At 39.8% G+C, this 27209-nt stretch overlaps 1 protein-coding gene across 2 annotated transcripts in view; it reads left to right on the top strand.

The window, feature by feature from the left end:
• Window positions 1-838: 838 nt before the first annotated feature.
• Window positions 839-27209, top strand: part of GSAP (gamma-secretase activating protein) — a 46760-nt gene continuing 20389 nt past the window's right edge. The window contains exons 1-19 of one of the 2 annotated variants that reach the window (XM_074166070.1): window positions 839-1058; window positions 4117-4190; window positions 8052-8108; window positions 8820-8889; window positions 9316-9372; window positions 9504-9592; window positions 9995-10064; window positions 10860-10909; window positions 12176-12280; window positions 13212-13271; window positions 13935-13978; window positions 15599-15684; window positions 20145-20222; window positions 22480-22557; window positions 23052-23144; window positions 24409-24626; window positions 24927-24996; window positions 25700-25782; window positions 26438-26491. In XM_074166070.1, coding sequence (XP_074022171.1) covers window positions 842-1058; window positions 4117-4190; window positions 8052-8108; window positions 8820-8889; window positions 9316-9372; window positions 9504-9592; window positions 9995-10064; window positions 10860-10909; window positions 12176-12280; window positions 13212-13271; window positions 13935-13978; window positions 15599-15684; window positions 20145-20222; window positions 22480-22557; window positions 23052-23144; window positions 24409-24626; window positions 24927-24996; window positions 25700-25782; window positions 26438-26491 — 1653 coding nt within the window. In that variant the 5' untranslated portion in view covers window positions 839-841. The remainder of the gene's footprint in view (window positions 1059-4116; window positions 4191-8051; window positions 8109-8819; window positions 8890-9315; window positions 9373-9503; window positions 9593-9994; window positions 10065-10859; window positions 10910-12175; window positions 12281-13211; window positions 13272-13934; window positions 13979-15598; window positions 15685-20144; window positions 20223-22479; window positions 22558-23051; window positions 23145-24408; window positions 24627-24926; window positions 24997-25699; window positions 25783-26437; window positions 26492-27209) is intronic. The other variant, XM_074166079.1, reaches the window with a different exon arrangement.

Here is a 27209-nt window from a genome sequence, read left to right as displayed (position 1 = left end):
CATGGGAAAGGAAATGGCAATTACAGGCAGGCTATAGATAGCTGTGGAGTAGCATCTTATCAGCCTAACAATTAATTTCAGCACCTAAAAAAAATCCCAAGCAAACAAACCACAAAAAAACCCCCTAAGATTACACTAAGCTTTACCTCCTTTGTAGACAGATGAAAAGCAGGATCAGGCCAGGCCTAGCCTGAGAGGACATCCTGAGCTCTGCCAAAGCAGTTTGCACTGAGAGACTCGATCAAGTCAGTTGCAATTTCAGAGAAAAAAAATCTCAGAAAACAGGGATGCTGCTTGAAATTGTGGAAAACACTTAATGCTTCCGGGGGGGGTGGGGGGTGGGGGTGGTGTCGTGTGAGGAAGATAGCAGATGGCTGGGGGCCTTTTGATCAGTGGGCACCGGAGGACCGAAGCTTGACACCAGACCTCTCCCACAGTAACTGTTTCAGTCACTCAGTAAACGAAGCTTCAAAAAGGATCAAACAGGATCACCCCTTCTTCCCGCATGCCTCGGCAGGAGCCTGGGCGCCACCTCCAACGGGCAAAACACGGCCTTCCAGTCCACCTGAAGCCCCCCGGTCACCTCCACGCAGCCTACCCGCCGTGGCGGGACTGCGGGGCTCCCTCTCCGCGGCTCCCGCTCCCCGGTAGGGCGCTGGGCCTTGGAGCGGCACCGGCCCCGCCGGAACCCCTCAGCGAGCGACCGCGTCCCGCCCCACCGCCGGCTGAGGGGGACGGAGGGAGGCGGGAGAGTCCCAGCCACTCCTCTCCTCGCCGCCGCCGGCTGAGTGACACCCGCCGCGCCCAATTAGACGCCGAAGCGGCCCGAGCGGGCGGGCCTATGGCGGCGGCCGGCCCTCGGGTGCCGGTGCGGCGGAGTGGGGAACTCCGGCGGCTGGAGCGGAGCCCGGGCCGAGCTGGGCCGGCGGCCTCCCCGCGTCCCCCGGCGGGCTCGGGGCGAAAGGAGGGCGTTATGCTGCTTCACCTGGTAGCCGAATTTGACCTGCGGAGGGATGTGGTGCCCTGGCTGGCAGCGCGGGGCTGGGCCGCGGCTCTAGGTAACGCCGCGCCGGATGGAGCTGTGCCGGCGGGCTCCGCTGCGGCGGTACCGCCCGCTACCGCGCTCCCCGGGGAGGGCTGAGGAGAGCCACCTCCTTCCCTCCGGCCGCCTCCCTACGCTGCGGAGGAGCCGGGCCTGAGGCGAGACCCCCCCAGGGGTCTGCGCCTTCCACTCAGGGCCGCGCCGCCGCCGGCCACGGGGGGCCGGGGGTAATGGCGTCGTCGGAGTGTCCCCCTGTGGAGGGGGGCCCCCGGCTCCCCCTCGGCTAGGTCCCGGAGGAGCCATCGACGCCTGCCCCCGGGCCGAGTGTCGGCGGCGTCCCTCGGGTGCCGGTGGCCGGGGTGCTTGAGGTGGGGAAGTTTGGTGTCTTCAAGGAACTTCTCCCATGCCGAAAGCACTTGTGCGCGCCTGCTGCGCTCCGCAGCTGGTTTCCTTCTTCTGCTGCTTCACACATAATTTTTTTCTTTTTTTTTTCATTTATTTTTATTTTCTCCCCCAAAAGACTTATCGTGCCTCCCTTAGCTACTCCCCTTTCTGAGGCAACACCGCCGCCACCCCCCACCCCAAACCCAAACACTTCTGTCTACGTGGTAAATGACTGCAAGTTAAAATTAGGCAAAGTGTTAGGTGCCACAGCAGTGTGCGATAGCGAGCGTAGCAAGCGCTGGAGGTGGTGGTTGGAAAAAAAAAAAAAAGAATGACCCCACTGTATTCTTGTCCCTGTGGTTTTTGGCTTGTGCTGCTTCTTACTCATCTGCAGGGCAGATGGCTCAGTTCTGCTTTTCAGAAACTGATGGAAACTTTCATTTAAAAAAAAATAATCTAATAATTATTACTTCAGTAGAAACAGATGGTCATTGATGCACCGTGTGATGAACTTGAAACCTCAACTCCTTTGGTTGTTTTCAATTAAAATACTTAACTTGCTTCCCGCGTTGAAGAGCTGTTACCAAATAGTTTCATAAGAACTTGTTTGGAGGTAAATGGGAAAGTATCAGCTCTTACTAGTTTTATAAGAGAAAATTATTTGCCAAGCCATCAATTGTGAAATCTGTTAAAAATTATTTCGCCTAAACTAGATAGAAACTGAATTGTTGAATAATGTACTGCAGGGGTTTGAGGTAAAACTCTGAAATTCTCCACGCGTAATCAATTAATCTATGAATTGATAAGTTCATCTGTGTTGAATTCAAGGAGTCAATTAACCTGTGCATTTCTGTCATTACGATTTCAAAATGGTGCTGACTTGTGTTTGGGAAAGGGACAATTGTATTCAGCTTTCTAAAATATAATACAGACTCTTCGTTCAGTAAATGCCCCTGGTAATACAGAACTGGAAGAATCTAGGTTGGAAGGTGCATCTAATCAGATACCAGCATTGCTATATTGCATTTCAGCTTTTGTCTGTGTATACTGACTTTTTCCCCTGATGTAGTGCTGTTGTATTAGGAATGTGAAGGAGGGAGGTAGGAATTTGAAAAGATTCACTTAAACATCAAAGAAATACCTATTCACAGCAAGTAATTTTTGGGAGTTATGGTACTTTTATGTCAGTGCTTTCAGATGTTATAGTTACTCACATTTATTATTTTCTTTCCTGACGACTTGAAAGCCCTTGATAGCGTGTGAGAATTTCTAATTGCGTGAGAGCTGGGAGTAGCTATGATGATGGGAGGGGAGTGTCAAGTGAAGAAAACAAGCCTTGTTCTCTTTATTCCACTTATTTTTATATGAGCTGCATATAATGGCCTTCAGGAAATCAAACTGTGTTCTCCTGAGTGTGTTGATAAGAGTTGTTTGCTGGGCAGGCAGGTTGGGTTGGTTCTTTTGCAGCCCTTCATCTGCTGGTCTCAGCTGTAGGGATGAGGAAGAAGTTACAATTCTACGTGCAGAATTTGACTGCAGGACTTTCCAAGGGCAGAGATGATTGCCACTTCTTCTTTGGCAAGTATTCCCACTGACACAAGTGTTCAGTGGGAATCGCACAAGTGTTCAGTGGCGTGAAACTTGCTTTTGACACAGAACTTTTCCAACACCTCCGAGATCTCTATTTCAGGTGATAGAGAAATTCATTGACATGGAGATTTCTTGAGGACCTTCTTCTCTAACTAAATTCTGTTCTGAGGAAGTATTGTATGAGAGAGAAGTATTGAGGCCATAGTACTCATCTTGAAAGTTTGAGGTAGTGGTTAAGTTCCGGGAAGTTTCCACTAAGAGAAGAGCAGAATGTATGGTTATCTGAGACCTTCTCAGTCATCACTGCCTAGCCCTAATGTAGCAGTATTGTAGTGTGCTTTGAGTGATCTGAAACCAGTCGAAAGTGATATGTTGCTAAATGTACATGAAGAATTTTCTTTGTCCTGCCGCAACAAAATACAGAATTTATTTCCTTCTGATAATACTTGTAAAAAGTTTGGTTTTTTTTTCCTTATCACTGCAAGCTGTACAAGCTAGTTTATAATACCAGCCTTGTGAAACTATAAGTTTTACATGTTTTCCATCAATGCTTCATGATAACTGCAAAGTACATAGTGTCGAACTTGACTAAATGCTTGCCGAGGCATTAGTTTGGGATGCTGAAGGGCAGCTGGGAACAAGTGACGCTTGCCTTTGGCTAGTTCTATCTCCCTGAAATATTCTGAGGATTGGAGTGCAGCTTAACTGTTTGAGCTGTTTGTGTTGTGTATAATGGATAAATGCAATGTTTGGGTTTTTTTTTTTTTCTGTGAATGGAAGGTAGTGGAAAAGCACATTCCATTTTCTTCATAAAAGGTAGAGGCTATTAGAATAACAACTATAATGAAGAGGTGGGAGTTCGCAGAAATAATTCTTTCCTATGTGTTTTGAAACCCCTTAACTATTTTGTGTTGAAGTTTATCAGATTTAAATCATGGTGTAAGAAATATTCCCTCTCTCTTTCCAGAAGGGAGTAATTTTGGCATGTGAAGTATTTATATGTAAAAATGTATTTAGTATCTTTGCTTAAAGTGTGCATAAATTGTATGATGAACCAGCTCAAATGAAAATTCTGTGTCTTTTGATACTTATCGTTTCAGATACTTCTGAGAATTCATCAGAGCTCTATGTTGTAAATATTGAAAGAAATGGAAAAATTATTTATACCTGGAAGGTAAGTCTGTGTTGTAACTTAATAAAAACATAGCAGAGAATAACACTGTATGTCTATCTATGCTGAATTGAGTTCTTGTAGTTTAAAATTTTTTGCAGTGAGGGTTAGAACGTGAAAACTTGACTGATTACAGCTTGGGAGGGTTGGGCAATGAGAAAATACCCGTCTCCACTTCAGACAAAGGTTAAGAATGATGAAATGGAGAGTAAAGTACTGCTATGATTAAGTCCGTATGGTTTTTGCTGCTGATTTTTTGGGGGGCCAGAATCTCACTCTGAATGAAATGCCCATTCTTTAACAGATAAACTCTTCGTAAGCAGTGCATTCTTTCACTCTCAGAATTTCTCAGGGAAGTCTGACTATTAAATTCATGTGCACTGCTTTAGTTAAATATGTTTCCTCCTACCAGTATGTATATTAAGATGCCATTTATCTAACACTAACTGTGCTTCTGCCTTTCTTCTTCATTCCTTTAAGATTCGTCTATAGCATTTTGCTGCCAGTAACCTGAAGTAACCATTGCTTATTTGTTATCTTGAAGTATCTAGAGCTATCCTTTTTAACGTAGCACTCTGCTCTCCATGGCATATGTATAGATTTTAAATTGAAATGCTTGTATTTCAAAGAGACTTTTAAATGGTTTGAGAAGGTTTCCCCTTGATGAGACAAGCGAGACAAGGTTCTTTTCTTTTTTTGTGCATCTTGGAGAAATCTGTAAACCCAGCTGGATTCTGGAGGACCTTGGTTCTTGAAGAGTACAGCCTGCAGATAGCATACCTCAGTTAAGTAGGGCTGCCTTTTGTTTCCCTCCAGCTCAACAATGCTAAAACTTTCCAGCTTCCCTAGGGTTAAGGGAAGAGGTGAGGCCTTCATCAAGGTATAATACACTTTAACTGTGGGTGGATGTTTCCTTTAGTACAAGTATAGGGAGAAGAGTCTGCACAAGACAACAGTAACCATAAAAACAACACTAAAGAATGTGTCAGTTTTTTAAATTTTTTTTGTTGTTTTTTTCATTGCATAAAACTCTAGAAAGACTTAATGAAAGTAACCCATCTAGCTCCCAACAGGTGATCTGGTACTGTGTACATGTGTTGTTGCTGCTTCCTAGCATCTATGGAATCTCACACTAAGCTTTTTTGGGCTTTGTGGCAGTGGAGTCCAACTGCCTTGTGTGCTGCTCAGGCTCTTGCAGCTGGCATAAGGGATGAGTTGTAGCTCAAGGTTCACACATCTAAACGTGGGTGTCTGCCTGCGTGCTAGATGTCTAAGCTCCCATTGTGGTCAATAGGGATCTAGTCAAAACAGTTGGTGGAGTTTAGAGAACTGGCCACTTGTAGCCTGTGCTTTTGGGGGGAGGTGTGTGGGGTGGAGGAGGTGGACAAATACCCATTAGACTCCATGGACTGAATAGGCCATTGACTCTCTGGAGGATTTAAACACCTAGACTTAGTTCCCCAAACCTAGAGGTCAAGGCTGCATAAGAAGTCACTGAAATTGTTCACTGTAATTTTGCTTTCCTAATTCTGGGAATAATACGACCTCTGCAGCCTGTGTGGTAGGAATGGCTGGATGGCAGAGCCTGAGACCTGGAACTAGCAAACTGCACAGCAGTGCTGCAGTTTTCACCTCTCAAATGCTGTCTTGAAGGATACACTGATATTTCTTTTCCTGTTCTTTTACCATGATAAAGTAGTCTGATCTTTTTCTCCTGAGTGAGTCAGCCTGCTGAAGAGCCAGCCTCTCTTTATTCCAGTGTTGGGAAGGATGCTGACATATTTTGTTTGCTTCTACTATAACTGTTTTTTCACACTTGCTAATGGGCAAACTGGAGAATGCTTCCTGGAGTTTTCTCACAAAGAACAAATGTACCTTAAGGTGGTATTGCATTAAATATGTGATGCTTCTCCCAGAGAGAAGTTGTTTGTAGTGTGTGGTATGCTTTTTTTGTTGTTGGATCAATAAAAATTCTGTTCTTCAGCTGAAAGTGTTGGTATCCACTTAGGTGCCGTTGATGTCAACGGGAATCAATACGCCCACGCTTGTCTGCCTGCACGATAGGAACATGTGGGTGCGTCTGCCCCAGAGCTCCTGTTAGTCTGGGTGGCTCCTGTATTGGTGGCAGCACACGTGGTGGCCCAGGCTGTAGCTGCGTAGCACTTACCCGGCGTCCTGAGCTGCTAATGCTGGGCTTTCCTCATGTCTGTGCTTTTGTTAGACCAGTTGCATCTGTGTCCGCTGCAGTCACACCTTGGGACTGTGGTACCTTACAGCAGGACTGAATTTTTTCTTCTCCACTCTCAAGAGTAGAATGCCAAAAACCAGCACATGTTGGGAGTATTGTTTGTCTGTGTCTGTTTTTTTACACTTTACTACGACTTAACAAGGATTCAATCCAAATGTTTCCTTTTCTGAAACAGTCCATTGACAACCTATGGGTATAGTTCTGTGGTTTTGGAGTTTACTGCAAAAATTTTAAGAGGAGTCTCCATTCATATTTGCATAGGAGAAAGAAGAGTCTTGGTGTATGCGTCTTAGTGAATGACAAGTAGTTTTAGGCCCCAGTTTGACACTTTTAAATTTTTACAAACTTGTTCTAAAATATAAGTATTCTTTTTGCACTGCTATTGGGCTAATATACGTCATCACACTGGAAAACTTACCTGGGAAAACAGGCTGCTTTTAGTGTCTGCAGCTAGTCCTTGTGTTTCCTTAAGCTTAGATTGGAGAAATCATTACTTAATTACATCTTGTAACAAGCTACAGATCTTACTGAGTTGCTAAGGCAGTTCAATATCTCTTTGTCGCTCTCCCCCACTTCATGATAAACTATTTATAACTAATGAGTTACCACTTTTGTAAGGCGCAGCTATATGTCTGTGAGCCTTTCCTGTTGGTCTTAGAGCAACATACTGTAGCCATGACGTTGTTAGAGAGGGTAGTGCACAAACAAGGATGTAAACTAAACTGAGCTGCCCTGTCCTGTTTCCTAATAGATACAAATAGAAAACAACCTTTGTCTGCTAAGTGGAAGAAAATCAAGTGGATTCTGCCTGAAATCAGGGGAAGGTGGAGAATGAGCTTTATTTTCAAGCTTATTTTAGAGTATTGAGTTGTACTGTAGTTTTGAAAGTGTCTGTCTTTTGTGACGTTGATAGTTGATGTAAAGGAAGATATTTTTAACAGAAGTGAATTCTGGTGTCAGCACTTCTATTTTGCAAGGCAATACAAGAATCTTTAGAGTAAACGTGAAAGCAAGCATGTTAGCTTATGCACAGATATGGGCACTGGTGTAGTACTGTTACCAGTCTTGTAAAGTCTATTTTTCAATAGCTAAGTACGGAGGATGTTAGCGTTTTGGAGCTGAAATCCTTTTTTCAGCCTGCAGCCAGACCCCTGGAAGCTGCGTTGGGTGATGTTTGATGTTTCTGTGCTCCCTTTTGGATGGAACCGATGGAATCCCAGCCTTAAATCTTCCAGGGGTCATAGCATCCCCTTTCATTCTCGTACAGACATCCTGCTTCCTGGCCCTACTGCCTATAATGAAAACCAATTTAGAGCCAAAGTGAGAGTGAGAGAGGCGCACTTGGCTTATGCAATGGCTTGTGGGCTGTGGATTGGCCACATTTCAGCTTTGTCCTATGCGTTAGTTCTAAAATGAAAAAAAATAATCTTTGTTCTCTTTCTTGCCTCGCTTTCTTGGAATTAGATAATTAACTGCCTGTTTATAGGACAGGGAAGTGTGCGAGGATGTGTGTCAAGGGGCTGGGGGAAGAGGAGAGGGAGGTAGGAAAAAAATGAAAACAACATATAAGTTTGTATATATTTACATTGCCAGAACTAATTTGTTTTCATCCATAGGGAAATCAGAGAAATACTCACATTGGATTGTACGATCTTCAAACTAAACAAAATGAGGTGAGAGCAATACCAGACTTCTCCCTGGTGAAGACAGTGCTGTAGCATTTCAGATTTTGATGCCTTGCAACAATTATGTTTTGTTCTTAAGGAGCACATGCGTGTTTGAAACAGAAGAGAGACCAGAAAAGGTATTTGAATGATGCTTAGTAGTATTTAGATGCAGAACATTACGGAGCATCTGAATGACTTTGGAGTAGTAAAGTGTCATGTCTGCAATCTTTATTTCTAAACAACCAATTCAAGCCATTTCCACTCCTCTTCATGCTGAACATGTGTGCTAAGAAGTAAAGGTTTTGGGGTTTTGGTGTTATGTGTGCATCTTCGGTTTGTTTGGCACTACCGTGTGTAAGAAATTATTCTGAAAGTGAATGTACTGCAATTCAGTGGCTGGAATCATGATAACGGGCCTTTGCAGGTGTCCCCATTAACATTATGAAATGGGTGAAATTTTGTATTTACATAAATGTCTGCTGTGCTGCTTTAGTGGCAACATAGAGCTCAAAAGAAACAGTAAGAAACAAACAAATGAGAAAAAGGAGAAGCAACAGAATTGAGGCTTGCAATGTGGTTCTTCTGACTGTGAAATTATTTGTTTTAAAAATAGAAATGGTGTATTGGTCAGCAGTGTTTTCCTAAGGAGGAATAATTAGATTTTTTTTTTTTTAATATAGTTAAAATTATTTATTAGCATTAATGTGTTCTCTACAGCACCTCTATATGTTTGAGAGGGATCTCCGCATAATCAGTTGTTCGGTCAACAATGAAAGGACGTTATTGGGTAAATATGTGTTTTATCATAAATTTTTTTGTTGTTGTGGCAAGATGATTTAGTTTAGTAGGATGATATGTTTGGGTCTATAATTACTTAAATCTATTTTGGCCCGTTTTGACCCACAGCAGCCTACATATTTCACTGGACCTATACTGAGTAACATAGGTGACAACATAAAGACACAGCTGTAATGATATTGCTGTTTTACTAAAACAAAAATTGAAGACATGCTGACCCTTTGCTCACTTCCCCCTTCTGCATTTATACATGCCTCCTATATCTAGAAGAGCTTCTGTTGTTCCTTTAACAGAATGCTTTTTGTAGAAACAAATAAATTGTGATGCTTGCTCTTTAGTCCAAGAATGTTTAATAAGATTAATATCAAATATGCGTGCTCACTGTGATTGTGTTGGGTTTTTTTTCCCCCCTTAGCGGTCAGCTTCCGTCAATATACAGAGGAAGAAAGAGTAAGTCGACTATTACAGTCAGGTACTACAAGTGGATCGTTTTAACACTGTTAGAAATATTGTACCCTTTTGCTTTTTTTCCCCCCACATAATTTCTGTTTAGAGAAAGAGTTGTGCATAAAGAATGTTATTTAAAACATGTTCTTTTTGCAGTATCCAAGTATTTAACCTTGCTAATTGAAATTCATCCCATTAATAATGTGAGAGTCCTAAAGGCTGTGGATAGCTGTGTTCGAGTACAGGTAAATTATTCAACTAATCTAAATGTAAACCTTTTTAGTCCACTATGCTAGAGAGAAAAGGTGGTTGAATGCAGAAATGTCTCATGCTATCTTGCCACTGTTACAAAGGTAGTGTGCCTGTTTTTCTTCATAGAGTGAGAAAAATGTTTGATGTTGAATATTTCTCTATTTCTCTGATGTGAAGGCAGCTTTTTTTTATTTCTCTTCAATCCCCTGAAGCTTGTAATTGTAGTGATTGGTGACCATTAGTCTGTAATAGTAGCTATTTTTATTAATTAAATATCATTAGTGTGCCTGTCTTAATTTAAAAATATGAAAATATCCAGGTAAAGAAAAACATTTTAGATAAGTGTTCTAAAGTATTTTGGTTATTTACTTACTTTTGTGAAACTTTCTGTGTAGTTTCTTTACCCAGTTGAAGACAGAAATACTTATACAGGAAGTCGCCTCTTGCTAGTTTCAGAAGATAAATGTGAGTTAATATTTTGAAAGTACATTATCATTCTTTTACTTTTAGATTATCGTTATAGATTATATTTTTGATAGACTTTTATTGGAAAAAAAAATAGAAAAAAGAAGGGTGTGAGCTATTCTAGGTATGTTGAATGTCTTCCAAAAACTATATAATTTTATGGGATTTTTTTTTTCAATTTTAGTAGAATGGCGATCTTTGACTGTAATTATTTGCTTAGTTTGTGCATTCATCAGTTATCTTTATTTCTAAAAAATCTAAAATAGACTTTTGTAGCTGCCTGTATAAATTCAGAACAGATCAATTGACTATGAGAGATGGATTGTGTTTTAACGCATGACAAGTGGGATAAGAACAGGACAGTAGTTCCTCAGACTCAGCTAACTTTGCATGTTCAGCCTAATCTAATGTGAGGGAATGGACAGAAGTGGACACTTGGAAAAGGCTGTTTATCCCTCTTGTCTTTTAGTCTTATTATAGAGTGAGATCGCTTTTTCCCATCTTTTTGGGGAGGCCCATCTTCTTTCCCTGAGGGTGCTGTGCTGATGGGGGCAGCAAGCTGTTTCCATGGGGTAGTACGGCTGAGGCCAGCCTCCACTCAGAGAAGGAACAGGGTCTGGGTCTCTGCGTAGGCGCCTGTGTTCAGATATCACAGGTTTCCTCTTACACTGAGTAGAACTTTCCTAGCTCTAATGTGTTGTGATAGCATTGTAAGAGGTGGGGTTGTTTAATTAGCTGTACAAAAGCATATAAAAATGTATGTTTGTAATATTTTTTTTAAAATATATTTTAAAGATGTTGAACAATTTGACGTTCGTGTTGTTGCAGAAGAAGAACACAAAGTGGTAAGACTTGAAAAATCTTGGGTTTTGAGGTCTTTTTACTGTAATTGAAAATTGAAATGTCTGTAATTTTAGCTAAATATTTTTGTAGCTTTATCCTTGGATAACACAAAGTATTTTAAATAAAGTATTGAAAGTATGGCAACTTATGCAGCCTACTGCAAAGCTGATTGAAAACCCATGTAATCTATGAGGAAAGTTACTTATTTTATTGGGGTTTTTTTTGTTGTTGTTGAATTTGCCTGTTTGTTAGAAATTCAGAGAAAACATAGTGTACATTTACTTTTGAACCATTCAAAATATTTGCAGAGTCACCTTCCTCACTTTGCCGTCTGGGAGTCTGTGTGTCCCTAGTAAAAGATTCATTTGAAAAACAAACAGAAGGCGTGCAACTTAGATACACTCCAAGTACTGTGAATGCTCCAACATCTTTACCCTCATCTTTTTTTTTTTTTTTTTCTTGTTTTTAACGTGAATTTGTGTTCAACAAATTGACAGTGTATGTTTTGCTTAAAAAGCTTATTATTAATAAGCATACATCCAATATAGTAAAGAATTGTGTCACAAAGTCAATGTTTTGCTTTATGGAGACAAGTGTAGGCTTGGAAGGAAAAAGCTAAGTTCCTGATTTTCAGTCACTTTGAAGTCTTTCATGGTTATCTCAAAGTTTATTATTGCTTTTAAAGCAGATAAGTTTTATATGCTGGACGACAGTAGTGGAGTAAAGACTAAGAGTATAACCAGAAAAAACAGATCAATCTAATGTCAACCAAAACAAATCTGTTAAAGGACATGAAATCTCCTTACGTCTTTCAAGAGTGCATTTATAGAGTCCCAGCAGTTTTCCCCAGTCCTGTCCCTTTTCCTGCTGCCAGGACTCTCTATTATGTGGCTGAGACTTTGGATAGAAATCTCTTTCAGAGCTAATGCATCTTCCTTCAATAGTTAATGTAGCTGATTCTGAGCTGACTGTGGTATTTCACTCCTCTTCCCTTCTCTGTGATGGAGTGACGTCTGTTTTTCTTTGTACACTTTGAGCAGCTTAAGTGGTGAATTTCTGGAAAAAATTGTGCTTCTGATCTCTTTAAACTGAGCACCTCACACACAAAAAAAGGTGGACCTGGTGCAGCCAGCAAGTAGCATATTCCCTCTAAGCACCTAAGTATTTGCACCTCTTCTGTCATTACTTTTCTCTTTAAAGCACTGACTGCATAATCACCAGTACGGGACCTTATTTGACAACTTCTAGTGTTCTTTCTTTCCCTTTAGGTGATACAAAACTCGGGTCAGCTTCCAAGAGCCAGAGTTGCAGATGATCTCATTTGGGCACAATGGGATATGATGGAACAAAGGCTCTTCTACATTGTTCCGAAGGTGAGAAGAAAGTAATTCTGGTAGTTTTGTTCCTGTCCGTCTCATGACAGTAAAGTTTTGAGTGTGGGGGCTAGTAATAGTATGATTTTGGTTTTCATTATAGTAGTATGTCTCGTTCCAGCCTCAGCTAACCCAAAGCAAAAGCCAAACTTGCCCTAGCTGCCATTTGTGCATAGTAAATTGCACAACTGGTGGTCTTGGTGCTTTCTATAAAAAAGGGTGGAATGGTTAGATTTTTTTGGCTTTAAAAAGGTCTTTTATTCAAAAGGATCTAAATCTACCAAAAGCTGTCATGAGTAGAATGCCTCTGTTTTAGAGAATTCACATCTAGAAAGTCTGTTGTACATAGGCTTACTGAGTAACCAAATGAGGGCAGGTTAGAAATGCTGAAACTTCTTTTGTTTGTTTCCTCATTTTGACTGAGGGACTAGTTGCATTTGATATATTCTACATAAATGGAAATTGATTTTTCTTAACTCTTCTTAGACACCAAAAATATTTGAATGTTAGGAAATAACAGGAAGTGAACTGTGATGGAGAAATGTATTCCTGTTTTGTTTCTGAGATACCTTTTTGAACTGACCAAAATAAAATAACAGTTTCTTTTGCCATATAGGTAGTTATGGAAAACATTTTTTTTAAACTTTCTAGAATGTGTGTGTGTGAGAGATAATGCTGTGCTTCAAGTAGAAGCCCACGCAATTATAGATGATTGGCAGATAATGATCTGGGACAGGAAGGAAGCATGTCATAGTGCTATTGTGGGGGGTTATATGTGGTTTTTAAAGTCTTCTTTTGTCCCCTAACTTCTGCATGTCTGTGAGCAAAATGGGTTGAGCATATAGAATGCTGTGGAGTATCCAGTCACTTTTCAGTCTGTGTGATATGCTTTCTGTTTTATCAGTTACAAAACACATCCTTTTAATTCCAGGAGTCAAGGAGTACTTTAAAATGTGTCCAGTTTTATCCTGATGAAAATTTTAACTCAACAGTAAGTCATTAGTATTTCTTTATACAATCATTTTGAGTTGGATGTAATTTTGTGGTCCAAGCACTGATACAGAGATCCACTTAAGTGTCTTTTATTATTGGAACTTTTGCAGAGGAAAACTGGGGTTTGTTTTTCCATTTTTTTTCATTATATTCTTTTCAAGAATATATTCAGTCAGATTCACATTGCACCATGGTAAGGTAACTTCACTGGACTTGCACAGATATTAACCTAGAAGTAAGTGTCATTCGTGATACTATAGTGATCTTATACTCAAGTATTGAAAAGCAGGATTATCAAATGCACTAGACAAAAAAACCACATACTAATGTTGTGTCAGTTTTAAGCAAGACAGGAAAATCTGTTGCAGCAAAAATACAGAGAACAAAACATAAAAATTACAACTGTTGAACATGTAATTGTTACTAGCTTTTTGTCCCAGTGGCTGAAATTTGCTCTAATGCAGGAGATTAAATATCATCTTTTTAAATAATCTGTATTCTGGTTTTGGGGGTGACTGCAACGATTAGGGGAAGATAAATAAACTTTGTTAAAATGTTGAATCTGGTGAAATGCGAGTTCAACACATTTTACTGGGCTGAAATATTAATCGTAGTATACTTACTTCACCATGTAACAGGTTTGGTTTTTTTTGGTTAACAGCTGGAATCACACCTGGATATTCCTGTAAATGGCACACAATTAAAGTAAGAGGTTTTTATGTTTTGTGTTGCTTTCCTTTTAATATATAGGGTAATGTTTTACAAACCTAAGTAAAGTTTGTGTCCCAGCCACAGTATCTTTGTTTGCAGTTGCCTATAAGGTACTGGAACATAAGAATATTATGAACACTGTGTCCAGACCTCCAATTCCTCTTGTTTTCATCGGGGTCGACTGTAAAATGTAATTTAATCCTTGACTGCTTTTTCATGCCAGTTATAAAAATTATTTGTCTGAAGAGGTTAAACCGTCCTTCCCCTGAGTATTCTGTACCTATTTAAATTAACTTGTTTTAATCTTGGGCATGTTGTAGTGGTGATGTCAAAATTCCTGTCAAGGGAAGCTCTCCATTTTTAATTGCTGTTACGTGTTTTACTGGGCAGTTAACCAAACCAGTAGCTCCTTCTTATAGCTTATGAGACACTGCCTGTACCCTTTTCTCCTCCAGCATGCTATTTTCAGGCAGCCTGCACTTTCAAGGGCTAAGATTAGTCTGATTTTATCTGTGTCTACTGTGCATTACTGCGTCTGAGTTTGTCTCCTTGAGGCTCCCTTTTAATTGAGGAAAAACTAGTCAGGACGGTCTGACTCTCATTCATAATTCATCTCATCCTCATCTATCTTCAGTCAGTTGAATTTACGTTCCAAATGGGCCTGTTTCTCTTTGTGAATAAATAGGGAGGTCAAAGCTATTAGATCGGATATCAACAACTGAAGGTAGTTGAGTTCCACCCTGCCCAAACTGCGTGTCTCAGAATGTCTCAGCGCTGTGCGGGAGGCTCAGCGTGGTGCTACTGCACATGCAGGTTGCCCTAAACAGGCAGCGTATCCTCTTGCAGTTAGTACTGAAAAAAATCCAACTCTTGTAAGAGCTTCAACGTTATAATTTTTTCTCAAAATTATTACAGAAGGCCTAGGGGAAAATTCCTATAGGATCAAAATCCTTTCTGGAAAAAAACCCAACCAAACAAAAAAATAAAAAACCCAACAAAAACCAACAACAAGAAAGCCAAAGCAGACTTACTACAGTCTTCTGTTGCATGTTCTGCATGGCAAAAATAGGACTTGTAGATTTTAACGATATGAAAAACCTTTAAAGGACAGGCAGCATGCAACTGAAAAAGAATGTCATGGTATAACAAGTTCCGTGTGCGTGTGATTTTGTGCTTTCTTTTTCAAGTATTTCCGCTGAAATTATGTGCCTAATTGCAGATTAAAATGGAGCTTTACAAACATAAGAATGGTAGAGTTAGGCTGCAAAGCCTTTATGTTCTCAGGTCTGATGAATATTTGGATTTCCAGTACTTCATCAGAACTTGCTTTTACTTCAAAGTATCAGAATGGTTGGACACTGCTGCAGTAAGCAAATATGAAGTTTGCAGGTGTAAGCAAAATTGTTGGGTTTTGATAAGTGTGCAGTTTGGGGATTCTCATTTCTAACAAGATTGAGCTGATTGATTAAAGCCTAATTTAACTTGCATTACAGAACACTTGATTATAACTTAATTAGTACTTTTGATTACATAGTTACTGTTCTCATATTTATGTTGTGATGAATCACCATGGATGAAGAAGTGATTTATTTAGTGATCTCTATTTGCTCATAGACTTGTGAATTTTGGATACGATTACTGTGAAGACCAAGATGTTGCATCTAAATCTTTGAATCTTCAGGTTTTTACAAGTAAAGCAGGTAATGAATAAATAAAAGTATTGTCAAAATGATCTCTACTAGTAATTATCATGCAGTGTAATCATAATTGATTACTAAATTTCTTCATAAGACATTTTATATATTTGTATTTTTGTGTTGTTTTTTGTATGAGTGTGAGATTTATATTCCTTTAGAGTATATTTGACAGGTAACTGCACTATTTTTTTTTATTAAGCTTTTTATCCTCTGAAAGCTGCATTCCAAGTTGAGCTGAAGAGTACCTAAGGTTTTATATATCAACACCAACAATAAAACAGTCACCCAGAAATTTTCTGGTAGTCCCACTTCAAAGAACTGGTGTTACGCACTCATGTGGTGAAATATCTCAGTCTAAGCACACTGTAGCATTTTCTGTTAGTTTCAGAACACAGGTGGTACCAAAGCATGATTGTGTATTACATCAGAGCAATATAATGTTAAAGCTGACCAAAAATATATTAGACAGTAAATTCAGGGAAGATTTTGGCTAGATCTGTTATGTGGGTATTTCACATAGCAGATAATTATGTTACAGAGTGGACACGCATAAACAGAGCATCTGTGATACAGACTATAAGAGCTTCATATTGCTGTTAGTATGTGATACTAAACTTAGTATGTCATACTTTAGGGTTTAGTATGAACCTTAAACTTTAATCTAAAATTTTCCTTAAACCCTTAGGACTTAGGAATCTCCCTGCATCCTAATGTGTGCCGTGAGCTTTTTGGTTTAAAAGCTGGACTCAGGAGACATCTGGTCGTCACAGATGCCTGCATTTTCAGCTTCTAAATTAGACCATGCTGCCAAGCAGAGATGGTATCTGATTAACCTTTCGAATAGCCTACAGAGTTGTGCAGGGAGGTGACGTGTTGCAGAAGTGGCTTCTTTACATCTCACTACTTAAGGCATGCTGCATACACATGGACGAATTGCTGAGGTATTTGCCAGTTGCGTTGAAATGACCATTAATGCAAATGTCACTTGAAATACAGTTTCCTCACATGGATTTTTCTTTTTTTTCTTACTAAGGCAGACAGCACGCTTAGAAAGATTTGGGGAAGGAATTAGAAAAGCCAAGTTTTTATTTGCCAAATGTAGCTTAGGCTACTTTTTCTCTGTAAGCGAGACAGAGTCTTTCTTATACAAACAGCCTGTCCAATAGTGGAAAATGTTATTGATTTGTATATAGGGTTTGTTCAGATCAAAACACCCTCTTTTAGTTTAGGATCAAATTCAGTCTTTCTCCAACAACAAGACTGTTGTTTGATTACCTTGAAGGAAAATGTTCTTTTCCATCTGGCAACAGAGTATTTAAATTGTGTGGAACCTCTCACATGCGCTTTTCATTGCGCTTAATGTAAAACACATAATTTTACAATTGCACTTACTAAATGAGATTATTGTATGTGGCTTTTCATTGAATGTTGTTTAAAACTGAGGATTGAGGATTACTCCACTTTGAGGAACTGATGGTTTGGAGCAAATAGCGTTGGTGCTAAGACCGAATCTAGTCGTCAAAGAACACTGCGGGTAATCGCACTAAAGTTCCCTTTTGTATATCTCGTTTGTAGTGATTTAGAGAACTGGACTGCAAACTCTTTGGGGTGCAGACTATGCCTTCTGTGGAACTGCTAGTATGCTTGAAATATTAATGCCAATATCCCTATTTGTACGATTTGGACATCTCTGGAAAAGAATAATTGGCATAACTTCAAAATGGAATATTCCATGCAACTTCCCATTTAATAAAACTCTTATTGGCTACTGCCAATCTGAACTCTGAATGAAATCACTCTTCCTTTCTCAGACTTCCGCAGTAGAAGAAAAGTAGCCGTGTTCCTTATACTCAGCACAGACAAAATGTCTCCAGATAAAAACCCTCATGTACATCTAGATCAGCTGAGTTCAAGCAGCTCTAGTCTCAGAATTAACTTTGTATGTCCAGAGTTCAGTGGTAATTTAAACAACGCTGTCCTGTTATGTTTCTTTTTAGTGCTTTAGAAGTACTTTTCAGTTAAATCTGCTTGGTATTAAAAAAAAATGGAGGCAGTAAGATGACATAAACCCTGGATTACTGTCACCTAACCTTACCTGTCTAACAGTTAAGCATCTGGACAATATTTATAGAGAGAAATAGGCATCTCCAGAGGATGATTTCTTCTATCCATGTTCCTTCATTTGCTGTATAAGAGTTTAAAGGAGATGTTTGGATGGCTGAAGTTAGGTGAGGCAAGTCACTCCTAAGCCAGGGCAATTAGACAAAATGCCCTGGTGCAATATCATATTTGAATTGTGACATTTGGATGCTGTGTTGAGATATTGGTACAAACTTATGTGTTACAGTTCTGCGTGAACAGAAATGAGGATTTTGAAGTTAAAGTTTTGTAGGGAAAGCTTCATGTCTTCATAGAAAGGACTCTTACAATTTCACTGGTATGATGTTTATTTCTCAAGTGGCAGAGTTGTAATTGTTGTGTCCCTAGTTCTGTGGAATGTAGTAACTCACTGTTACTTTGTATGAGTAAAACTTAATTTTTAAATGCTTCCTTTTTTTTCCTGTGTTGTGGTTGAGATCTTTTTTCCTTTTTATTTCTGAAAATATAAGAGTCCATCCAAACACATCTTCATGTGAGTCTTCTCACCTTGTGGCATTTAGCTACAGCTCTTACTGTTTGCTAATTATTTTGAAACACGTAGTGTAGAAGACTTGGTTCTACCTTCGCATAAAACACTTACTGTATAGGTGCCATAGGATAACAAGCTTTCCCTGTATCAGCACCCCCAGCTCTAATTTGGAGAGAGCACTGGTAAGGGTAGGAAGGGAATTTATTTTATATTCTCAGTCTCTGGCTGCTCTAATGGGATTGCCAAGATGGTATCAGATGTAAATAACATTGCCTGGACACTTGCTGATCTGAGACTGTCGTGTTTCTATCTCTATTAATGAAGTACCGTGTGATATTTTTCTGTTGTTCATGGTTCAGATTGGTAGCATTTGGACCAGTACACTAGAGTTGAAAGGTGCACATCCTTTTAATAGTCCTCCATAGCCACTGTTTTTGTGATCAGCGTGTATATATACCCACTGACACTTCAGTCTGAGCTCACTCACTTGCATGTTGTGCAGTTTACAGAACAGTGTATACACTAGTCTCCAGCATACAAGAAAGAAATTTGCAGTGTTGGAAGGGAGCTGTTGATAATAAAACAGCATTGTGGGTTGCTGGAGCTTTTCCAGTCTTCCTCATGAGTCCTGATGCTGCTACTTTAAAAATTATGCGTGCTCTGAAAGTTGCCAAGTGCTCTGGCAGAATGCCTTGTCTGTTGTCTAAATGACTTAAATATCCAAGCAAAACTGTATCAAACAATATTCAATCAACCTAAGAATAAGCAGAAAAAAAACAACTGAAAAAAAATTGTATCTCAGAATTGCATCTCACACTTTTACCTTACCCAGAAGTGCAAAGTGCCTCAGCCATACTATATCACAGCTATGGCACAGTCTTGTGGCCTGAAGTATGAGGCACTTAATCAAGTAAAATACCTTGGTAGCTGTGCTTTTTTTGTACTTGTGCTTTTTCCATACTGTGCCTTTTTTTGTATACTTCATATACATAAACCTTTATTTTTTACAGAAGGTTAGTATTACCTCTTTTTTTAAGTTATAAATTTTTAATAAAGGTAAAAGGTGAATGGTCATAGTTGTGGCTCAGCTTTCCCAGCTGTATTGGGATAATGTGATTTGGAAGCTGTTTCTAAAATGAATGCCAAAGCATCGGTGTAAGTGGATTAAAGTTTTTATAAAAGATGGAGGGAGGGCTACCATCCAGTGGAGTCAAAACAGTCTATCAGTCTGATTTAGAATTAGGCTGGGAGGCGGGGAGCATTCCTGCACAGGGGTACCTAGGCTGAAATAAGCTTGTGCCGAGGACTGACTTTTCTCCTAAAGTAGGAATTAACATCTCTGGACAGAAAGGGGAGAAGTAGCTATCATTTCTAGTGTGAGAAAGCTCTAGTAGCATATCATGCTGCTTCCAATATGAAATTACTTAGAAAGCAATATGTTGTTCTGTATGTATTTGACAGTCCCTGAACAGAAAATACTTAGGGATTGAGGCAGTCTGGAGAGAAAGGCTTGGCCAGTTTTCTGGCTGCAAGCATGATTTCTACTGGGAAGGGCTAAAAATGTATTTCTGAAGAGAAGAACTGGCCACGCCAGAACCCAGGTTTCCATTGTGCCATATCGCCTCCATTCTCTCTTATTTTGTGTTTCACTAGGTAAATGATGGTTAGAGATATGTAATATATATTTCAGAGATTAGTTTCTAATTTGAAATATCTTCCTTTTAGTTTTGTGCAGTGTAAAGATAGAGTGCAGTCTAGGTATTCAGGTGGGCAAGTCAATTTTCTTTTCCTTTTTTTTCTTTTGTTTTGTGTGTGTTTTTTTTTTTTTTTTTAGGAGGCTTGTGTGTGTGTTGTAGCCTACCCTCTGATATTCCTGGTGAAATAAGATACTCCATATATTTTTTACATAAAGGTAAGATTAACTTTTTAAGTTATGCTTTATTTTGGAGAATGCCACTTTGCTGAAAGAACCACAGAATGCCTTGCAAAACAAATAACTACCAAAGTCTGCAGACAAACTGCTGTGGCTGGTGTTTAAAGACAGCAACTGCCTTTAGCTGTGAAGTTGACTTTCCTGCTGTGGACTTCCTGCCTGATGCTGAACGAGTAGCTTCAAACCAGCGGCCTCGTGAGTGGCTATTAATTTGGTGCCATATTTCTACCTAGACTTTCTGGCATGCTGAGCATAAACATCCATGAAATCTGTGGGAGCTTGCAGGTGTGTTGTACTTAACGCCATAAGGCGTTTGTATGGGAAATAGAGCCAACAGCTCTTAGCTTGAATGTCTGTTTAGAGTTCCAGTTCAACATGTCATTTTCACAGCAAGAGGTGCAACACCCACTGACTGTAAGAATAGTTGCTATGTAAGTGGTGCTCTAGCTCTTGATTTTTAAGACTTTTTTTTTTTTTCTTGTAAAGGATAAAGAACATTGCTTTATTCTGATCACAGCAAAACTTGTCATGAGCAAGATCTTTCTCGTTTGATACATGGAGGAGAGAGGTGAATAATTTTTCAGTTGAGAAGCTGCATATTATGGAGTATCCGTGTTCGAGTGGACAACATACCTCTGTTTTACTTTAAGTGTTTTCTTTCTTGTGTCAGGAAACTTTTCATGTGTCAGAGCTGCACTAACACGTTGCTTTGCTGCTGGAACACTGTGGGATTGAATGAACTGCATTTTTGTGTTCGTGAAGGCATTAACAAATTGGAAAAGACCATTCTGGGTGTGGCAGCACTCTGCATTTTATTGCTGTGAAGGGCTGATTTCCCCAGATGTACTTGATCTGTAGCTGAAGGGTGGTTGTATTGCTTGGAGCCAACCATGGCCCTTGAACATTCCTATCTGTATTAGGAAGCTCTATGTGAAAGAACCTTCATGGAATGGAGTTGTTTGGTGCAGAGCTGTTTGGATTCATGTAAGATTCCTCAGTCATACAAGAGAATTTTAAGACTGATCCTGAGGTGACCCATAGAAGCAGAGGTATATCAGGTCCATAAGCCCCATTTTGAAGACATATAAGGAGTTTGGACTGTGCTGCAGTATCTGTGAACTTGGAAGGAAGCTTCCTTCCCCCTGTCAAATCAGGTCGCCACAGTCACTTGATGTAAATGAAAACATGACAGTGATGATGTTGCAGGTATATTCTACAGTGCTGGTATTAGCTTGGGTGTGTTTGCATTGGCAAGTAACAGGGTGGTGATCATGAGTATACTGACTCATGCCAAGCAAGCTTCAGTCAGTATCTTGTGTGAAAAACTTTGTTTTAGATACCCCTTCATTTGTAGCGCTGCTGTTGGTCTTGGAGGTCTCATTTCTTTTTTTTTTTTTTTTTTTTTTTCCAGCATAGATAAAGCATATCTTTCTGCTAGCATCAGGAATTAAAGTCCTGGATGGGTGGCTGAAGCATGGCTCACGATCTACTTTTTATCTTGGTGGTCTTATAAACTGTGGTCCTCTTGCCTTACCTTGAATTTTCATGCATTATTAAGCAGCACCTTGATCATGACACCATTCAGCCTTGAGGCTATTGCAGCATGGACATTTGGAGGCCAGTCATTGTCTCCTAGTTATTTTAATCTTCAGCTTTTCTCAGAGAATGAGGAAGTTTGAGGGCTCCATGTCATTCTTAACTGGATGCCAGAAGAGTGGTGCAAGTCTAGAATAAAATAACAGCTGTGCTGATGCAAAGCCCCTGCAAACACAGTAGGTCTGAAATTAGCCTATGTTTAAAGAGAGCTGAACTGAATTACAGTAATAGGGCATCCAGATAAACAAACTGGAAATTCTTTAAAGCAGTTGAAAGATCACCAAAATGTGAAGCATGGCTTTGTAAAGGATTAGTGTTTGGTTTTTTTTGGGGGGAGGGGGGCGGGGTGAGGTATTTTTACACAAGCTTGCTCTGGGCAGACTGCTTCTTTAAACACAAACAGCCAGTTTCTGCATACTAAAGAACTACATTGTGTGGGTGCAGGTCTACTAAGTACGCAGCAACTCTGTTTAGGATGAAGTAAATCTGTCTGTGCAGACAAGCCTGTAAAACAGCCTTAAAATATCCCTGATAGGGTGTATTGGCACTGCTGAAGTTTCTAGTGATAAAGTCATACTTGGCTTGTAACAGATGGTGTTTATTGTTTGGCTTTTTAAAAAATATTATTATTTTTCCCCAGGTTACAACAAAACTTTTACAGTTTCGCTAGAAAGAACAGAATCTCATCAATTGAAGGAAGTGGCTTTTATGAATCTTGGTAGGTTACTTGTGTTACTTCCCTGTGTGACTGCCATTCTCTGTCCCCAGTAGGGAGACAAATGGCTAACACGTCTCTAGAAGGAAAGGATTTATTTTTTTCTTGACTTGAAGTAGTTGCGTTATTTTGCTGTTTGTGGTTTTTGGTGGTGGTTTTTTTTTTTTGCTTAACTTTTATATCTGGCATTTGCCACTGCAATACCTTGCTGTTAGTAAGCAACTTCCTCTGAAATTGCCTCAGCATCTTCTCTGGAGATGAGCTGCTGAGTTCTTGAGTGTCTCAAGCCTCTTGAGTCCTCCGCTGGAAACCCAAATGTATTGCTAGTGTTTCCTGTGTTAATACAACAGCAGCTTTTAATTAACTCCTTTTATATTTCCTAGATAAAATCAATTCCATCAGAGAGAAGTGGGCCAAGATAAGAATCATGTGAAACAGCCTCTTAAAGCAAATAAGTGAACAAGTGCTAAATTGACCACTGTTATTTCTTTAAATAGACTATTATGTGGCTGCTTATTTGCCTGGCCAGTTCCTGCACCTCCTGAATATTCACCATCCTGACCTGCTGTGCTATAGTTTGTTTCTGACAGGTATAGTAAGACTTGAAGTAATTTTATTCTTGTGGTGGAAACTTGTTCAAATCTCTTTATGTGAAAGTTGTATTTCTCAATGTTTGCTTTATTGCATGGTGTTCTGAAGAAGGAGAGAGATTGGAAAAAGAAAAAGACATTTTTGCCACTTTCCATTTTAAAAAGGGAATCTGAAGTGACATTTCATACTTCATCTATTACGTACTTCTAGCTTGTTATGAAATGGAAGAAGACCTTCCACTAAATTTGAAGTTCTTTGCCTTGGTTTCATAGTTTCCCTTCCCCCATCTTTGCACATGCTTCTCGGTCCTACACTGTTCTCAAATTTCACATGGAGATGTAAATTTGATTTTACATTTCCTTCCTCCAATTGAGTTGCTCTAAATGTGTGTGTTTGGAGGGTGTGGGGAGAGGAAATCTGTGTTTCCTTCACCTGATCAGGCTGATGCAATTTGATTTAGAGCCTCATCTGAGAGGCATGTTATTTCATTTCCAACAAACATGTCTTTATGGGAAGTGGGTTATTTTTGGAAGTGGGGGGGCCTTTGTTTGAAAACAGATACCTGTTCTTCTGATTGGGTGAAGGAGAGGTAAGTAGTGGGAATTGGCACAGGGGCAGCATCACAGGAAGCTAATACCTGTTGTATATACACAATGAAATACTGTTCTGCTAGAAAGGAATGGAAAACATCGCTGTTGTATGGTGGGCCTGATTTCTGTGATGCAGAGGGTCTGGAATCCTACTATGCTGCTGTGGTGGTGAACCTTACTACTAGCATAAATAGAGCGAGCTTGATCTGATGCTTTATAGAGCAGAACCGTTCTGTTCTGGCCATTGAGATTGATGATAGGAATTCCACCAATGCAAATTTCTATCATGATTCTGCATGTGAACAGTTCTGAAGTGTACCAGTATGCTTAGGTGCTAATCCTAGTGTTGTATCCCTATTACTAGCCTTGTGCTCTGTTCCATCCTGTGTACAGGACATAAGACATCCTCTGACAACATTGTGAGCCTCAAATCTGTACACCTTCTCTGCTTCAGCAGTAGGGAAGGAGAGAACTGAGTATGGACTGTGCTCTGCATTTACTTCCTTTACCCAGCCAGTACCATCCTCCTCCTCATCTTCAACATAATACCAGGGCAGCTAGTACAAGAGGCAGACTGTTTCTTGCTGCTGGGATCCTGGGAGTCTTAAGAGAAATACAGGTAGCAGCCAGATTTTATATTCTTGGTCCTTTTTCTCATACCAATGTTCTTCAGGTGAGGATGCAAGAATTGACATGTTGCAAAACTGTTCCATCCGATCCCCGCTCACGTCAACAGTCTTAGATTGCCACGTAGGAAGTATGTATGCCGTGAGCATCAGTGACAGCGCCTTACTACAGTTCCTACACAACAGCAAACGAGACAGCGAGAGATTGGCAGCTCTACACTGTGCTCTGTTGCACTTCCGACACACAGAAGACTTGGAAATGGAGGTGGGAAAAGACCCTTCTCTAAGTTTTTTTTCAGTGACTGATGTCTTATACAAAGCAAAGTCAGGGCATGGATGATATCAGCCAAAGAAATGTCCTGATTCACATGTACTTTTTGGCAACGCCAAGAGGCTCATCAGCTGAGCTGCCCAAACTGCTTTATGGTCAAGGCTATCCTGAAAACATTTATCACTGTATCACTACATGCAAAGTGTTACAACTGAAAACAGAGTTTTGACAGTCTCTTACAACACATGCTTGAACAGAGAGATTTGACAAACTCGCCTGTTCTCGTTCTGACAGATTATTTGTTGGATTTCTGAGAACCTGTCAACATGTCATTCTTTTGACCCCATTCAAGAATTTATCATTGGTAGGTATTTCTTTTCCTGCATGTTGAATTTTCCTGTGTACTCTAGTTGTGACTTCAGGAGAAGCCACAATGTCATAAACTGACTCTTCTTTCGAAACTCTTTGGTTATGATTTACGTTAACTGACCTGCACTTGCGGTGTCAGAGACAGTATCAGTAGTTTAGAAGATACCTAGATCTCTCAAAATCAGATTGGCAGGGAAACTTTTCAAATGCATTCTTCTGTCTAGTGGGACAAATAGATTTATTGTTGTTTTAGGTCACTGGAGAGCAAATTCTCCATCTGGCTCCTGTCTTGGATATCTGGGATGTAAATAATTGAGATTGGAGCAGAGGAACAAATCTCCTCTAGCCCAGCCCAAACCATTTTTTCATGAGGATTTGGCATATCATGATATTCTTGTCTAATAGCTGATTCCTCAGCCTAGCCGGTGCGTGTCCTGTGCCCTGAGCCTTTGTACAAAGGACCCCTGCAGTGCTGAGCTGTAGCCAAACAGCTGACCCGGCCCTGCAGCCATCTGGACTTCTCTTCCTCCTTTTGTGCACAGAATGGGACCAGTTCCACCATGGAGGAAGCTGTTCCAGAGACAGCAGCAGGATTTGTCCCTAAAAAAGAGTTAGATAAGGAACTGACTGTGAAGCTTACTCGTTAACTGATAGTTTATACATTCTTGCCCTTATAAATGTTTTTACATTGCATTCAGCTTCCCTATACTGCAGAATGTGTCCAGAAACTCACAACCTGGATAAACTTTTGCCCTACACGTCACTGCTTGACTGGATTGGGGTAAGATAACAGCTGGTACTTTAATTAATAGCTAGAGGGAGTCTATTTTTTTTTCTTTAATACCACCTTTAACTCGTATGCCTTGCTATTTCATAGGCATGCTCTAAATCCGTATCTGTGCTTTCTGCCCATTTTATTTTGTCAAGTTTTGAGGTAGTGCTCTTTTCCATGAGTCCTATTTTTTGTCAACAAATAAAAGCATTTATGAAACAAGAACAGCTACTATAATGTAACGGAAGATTAAATTTCTCAGTTTTCATAATGAGGTGTTTAATTTATTGCTTATCATAGCAGGTTTATAATGAATACAAAATATATTTAACCAGTTATTTCCAAGACAAACAGTATCACTAGATTTAAGATTCATGAGTAAGTTTGCATAAGTAAAATAAGTAACTTTAGGCAAGACCCTACAGTTAGAGCAAATAGCTTATTTTAATTTCTCTTATCTGATACTGCTGTAACATGTTGTCTTTTTTAAAATGAGATAAATGAAACATCTTTGATATTTCTTTTTGGCGAAACTGAATGTACAGTTTTGCCTAGCTAGCTAGTTTCACAAAGGAAACCAATAATGGAGATTCCATTAGATACCCAAACAGGCTCATGTTTATGGCAAATGATTTATATTCTTATAATTTGTCTGTATTTACAGATTATCCCTGGAGTAACATGTGCAACAGACATTATTTCTCTGCCTGTGTTAGAGGTAAGTTCCAGTAAAAAAATCACATGCTTGTTTGCGGGTTATAGGTTAGGAGCACTTTTTTTTTTGGGAGGTGGGGGTGTACTAAATACAAATGAAGCAGTGTCCCCACAGCCCTGTCCAACAGTAGGGGTGAACAGAAAATTGTGCTCTTTGAAATGTCTTACACGTTTACTAAAATACCAGCTATTCAGACTGATGTTTGCTAGCTCAGATGTTGTGTGTTTTTTTTTTTTTTTTTTTTTTTTGCCTTTTCTGAAGAGACTCCTTCCATTTAACAGGGAAGGTCCTCCAAGAATAAATTCTTGTTAGATTTGGTCACCTCTTCATTTCATGACTTCATTAGCTGGAGGTAAACTTGGCACAACAGACATGTAGGATTTTTACGTATCTCTACGTATACCCACTTTGAGGGATCTTTCATTGTGCTACCATTGGTACCAGTGGTTCCTGACCCTCTCACTTTTTGTCCAGAGCATCCTGTGATTAAAGTGATGTCAGGGCTTTGGCTGCCTAAATCTAGACAAATTCCTGCACAGCCTGGGAAAGGCAGCGAGCTGGATGAGGAGAGCCTGTGGTGTTTGGGTAGGAAATCGTACTTTCCGTTGAAAACAACATGAATGATTCTTCCCATCTTCATTCCACTCCCTCAGCTCCAGTTTAGACAAATACTTAAAATTTTCCTAATTTTCCCCTACAAAATCTGAAAGGGGCTTTTAAT

Source organism: Numenius arquata, chromosome 2 (assembly GCF_964106895.1).
Source record: "Numenius arquata chromosome 2, bNumArq3.hap1.1, whole genome shotgun sequence".
NCBI classification, from domain to species: Eukaryota; Metazoa; Chordata; class Aves; order Charadriiformes; family Scolopacidae; genus Numenius; species Numenius arquata.
This window is presented reverse-complemented; position numbering and strand designations above follow the sequence as displayed.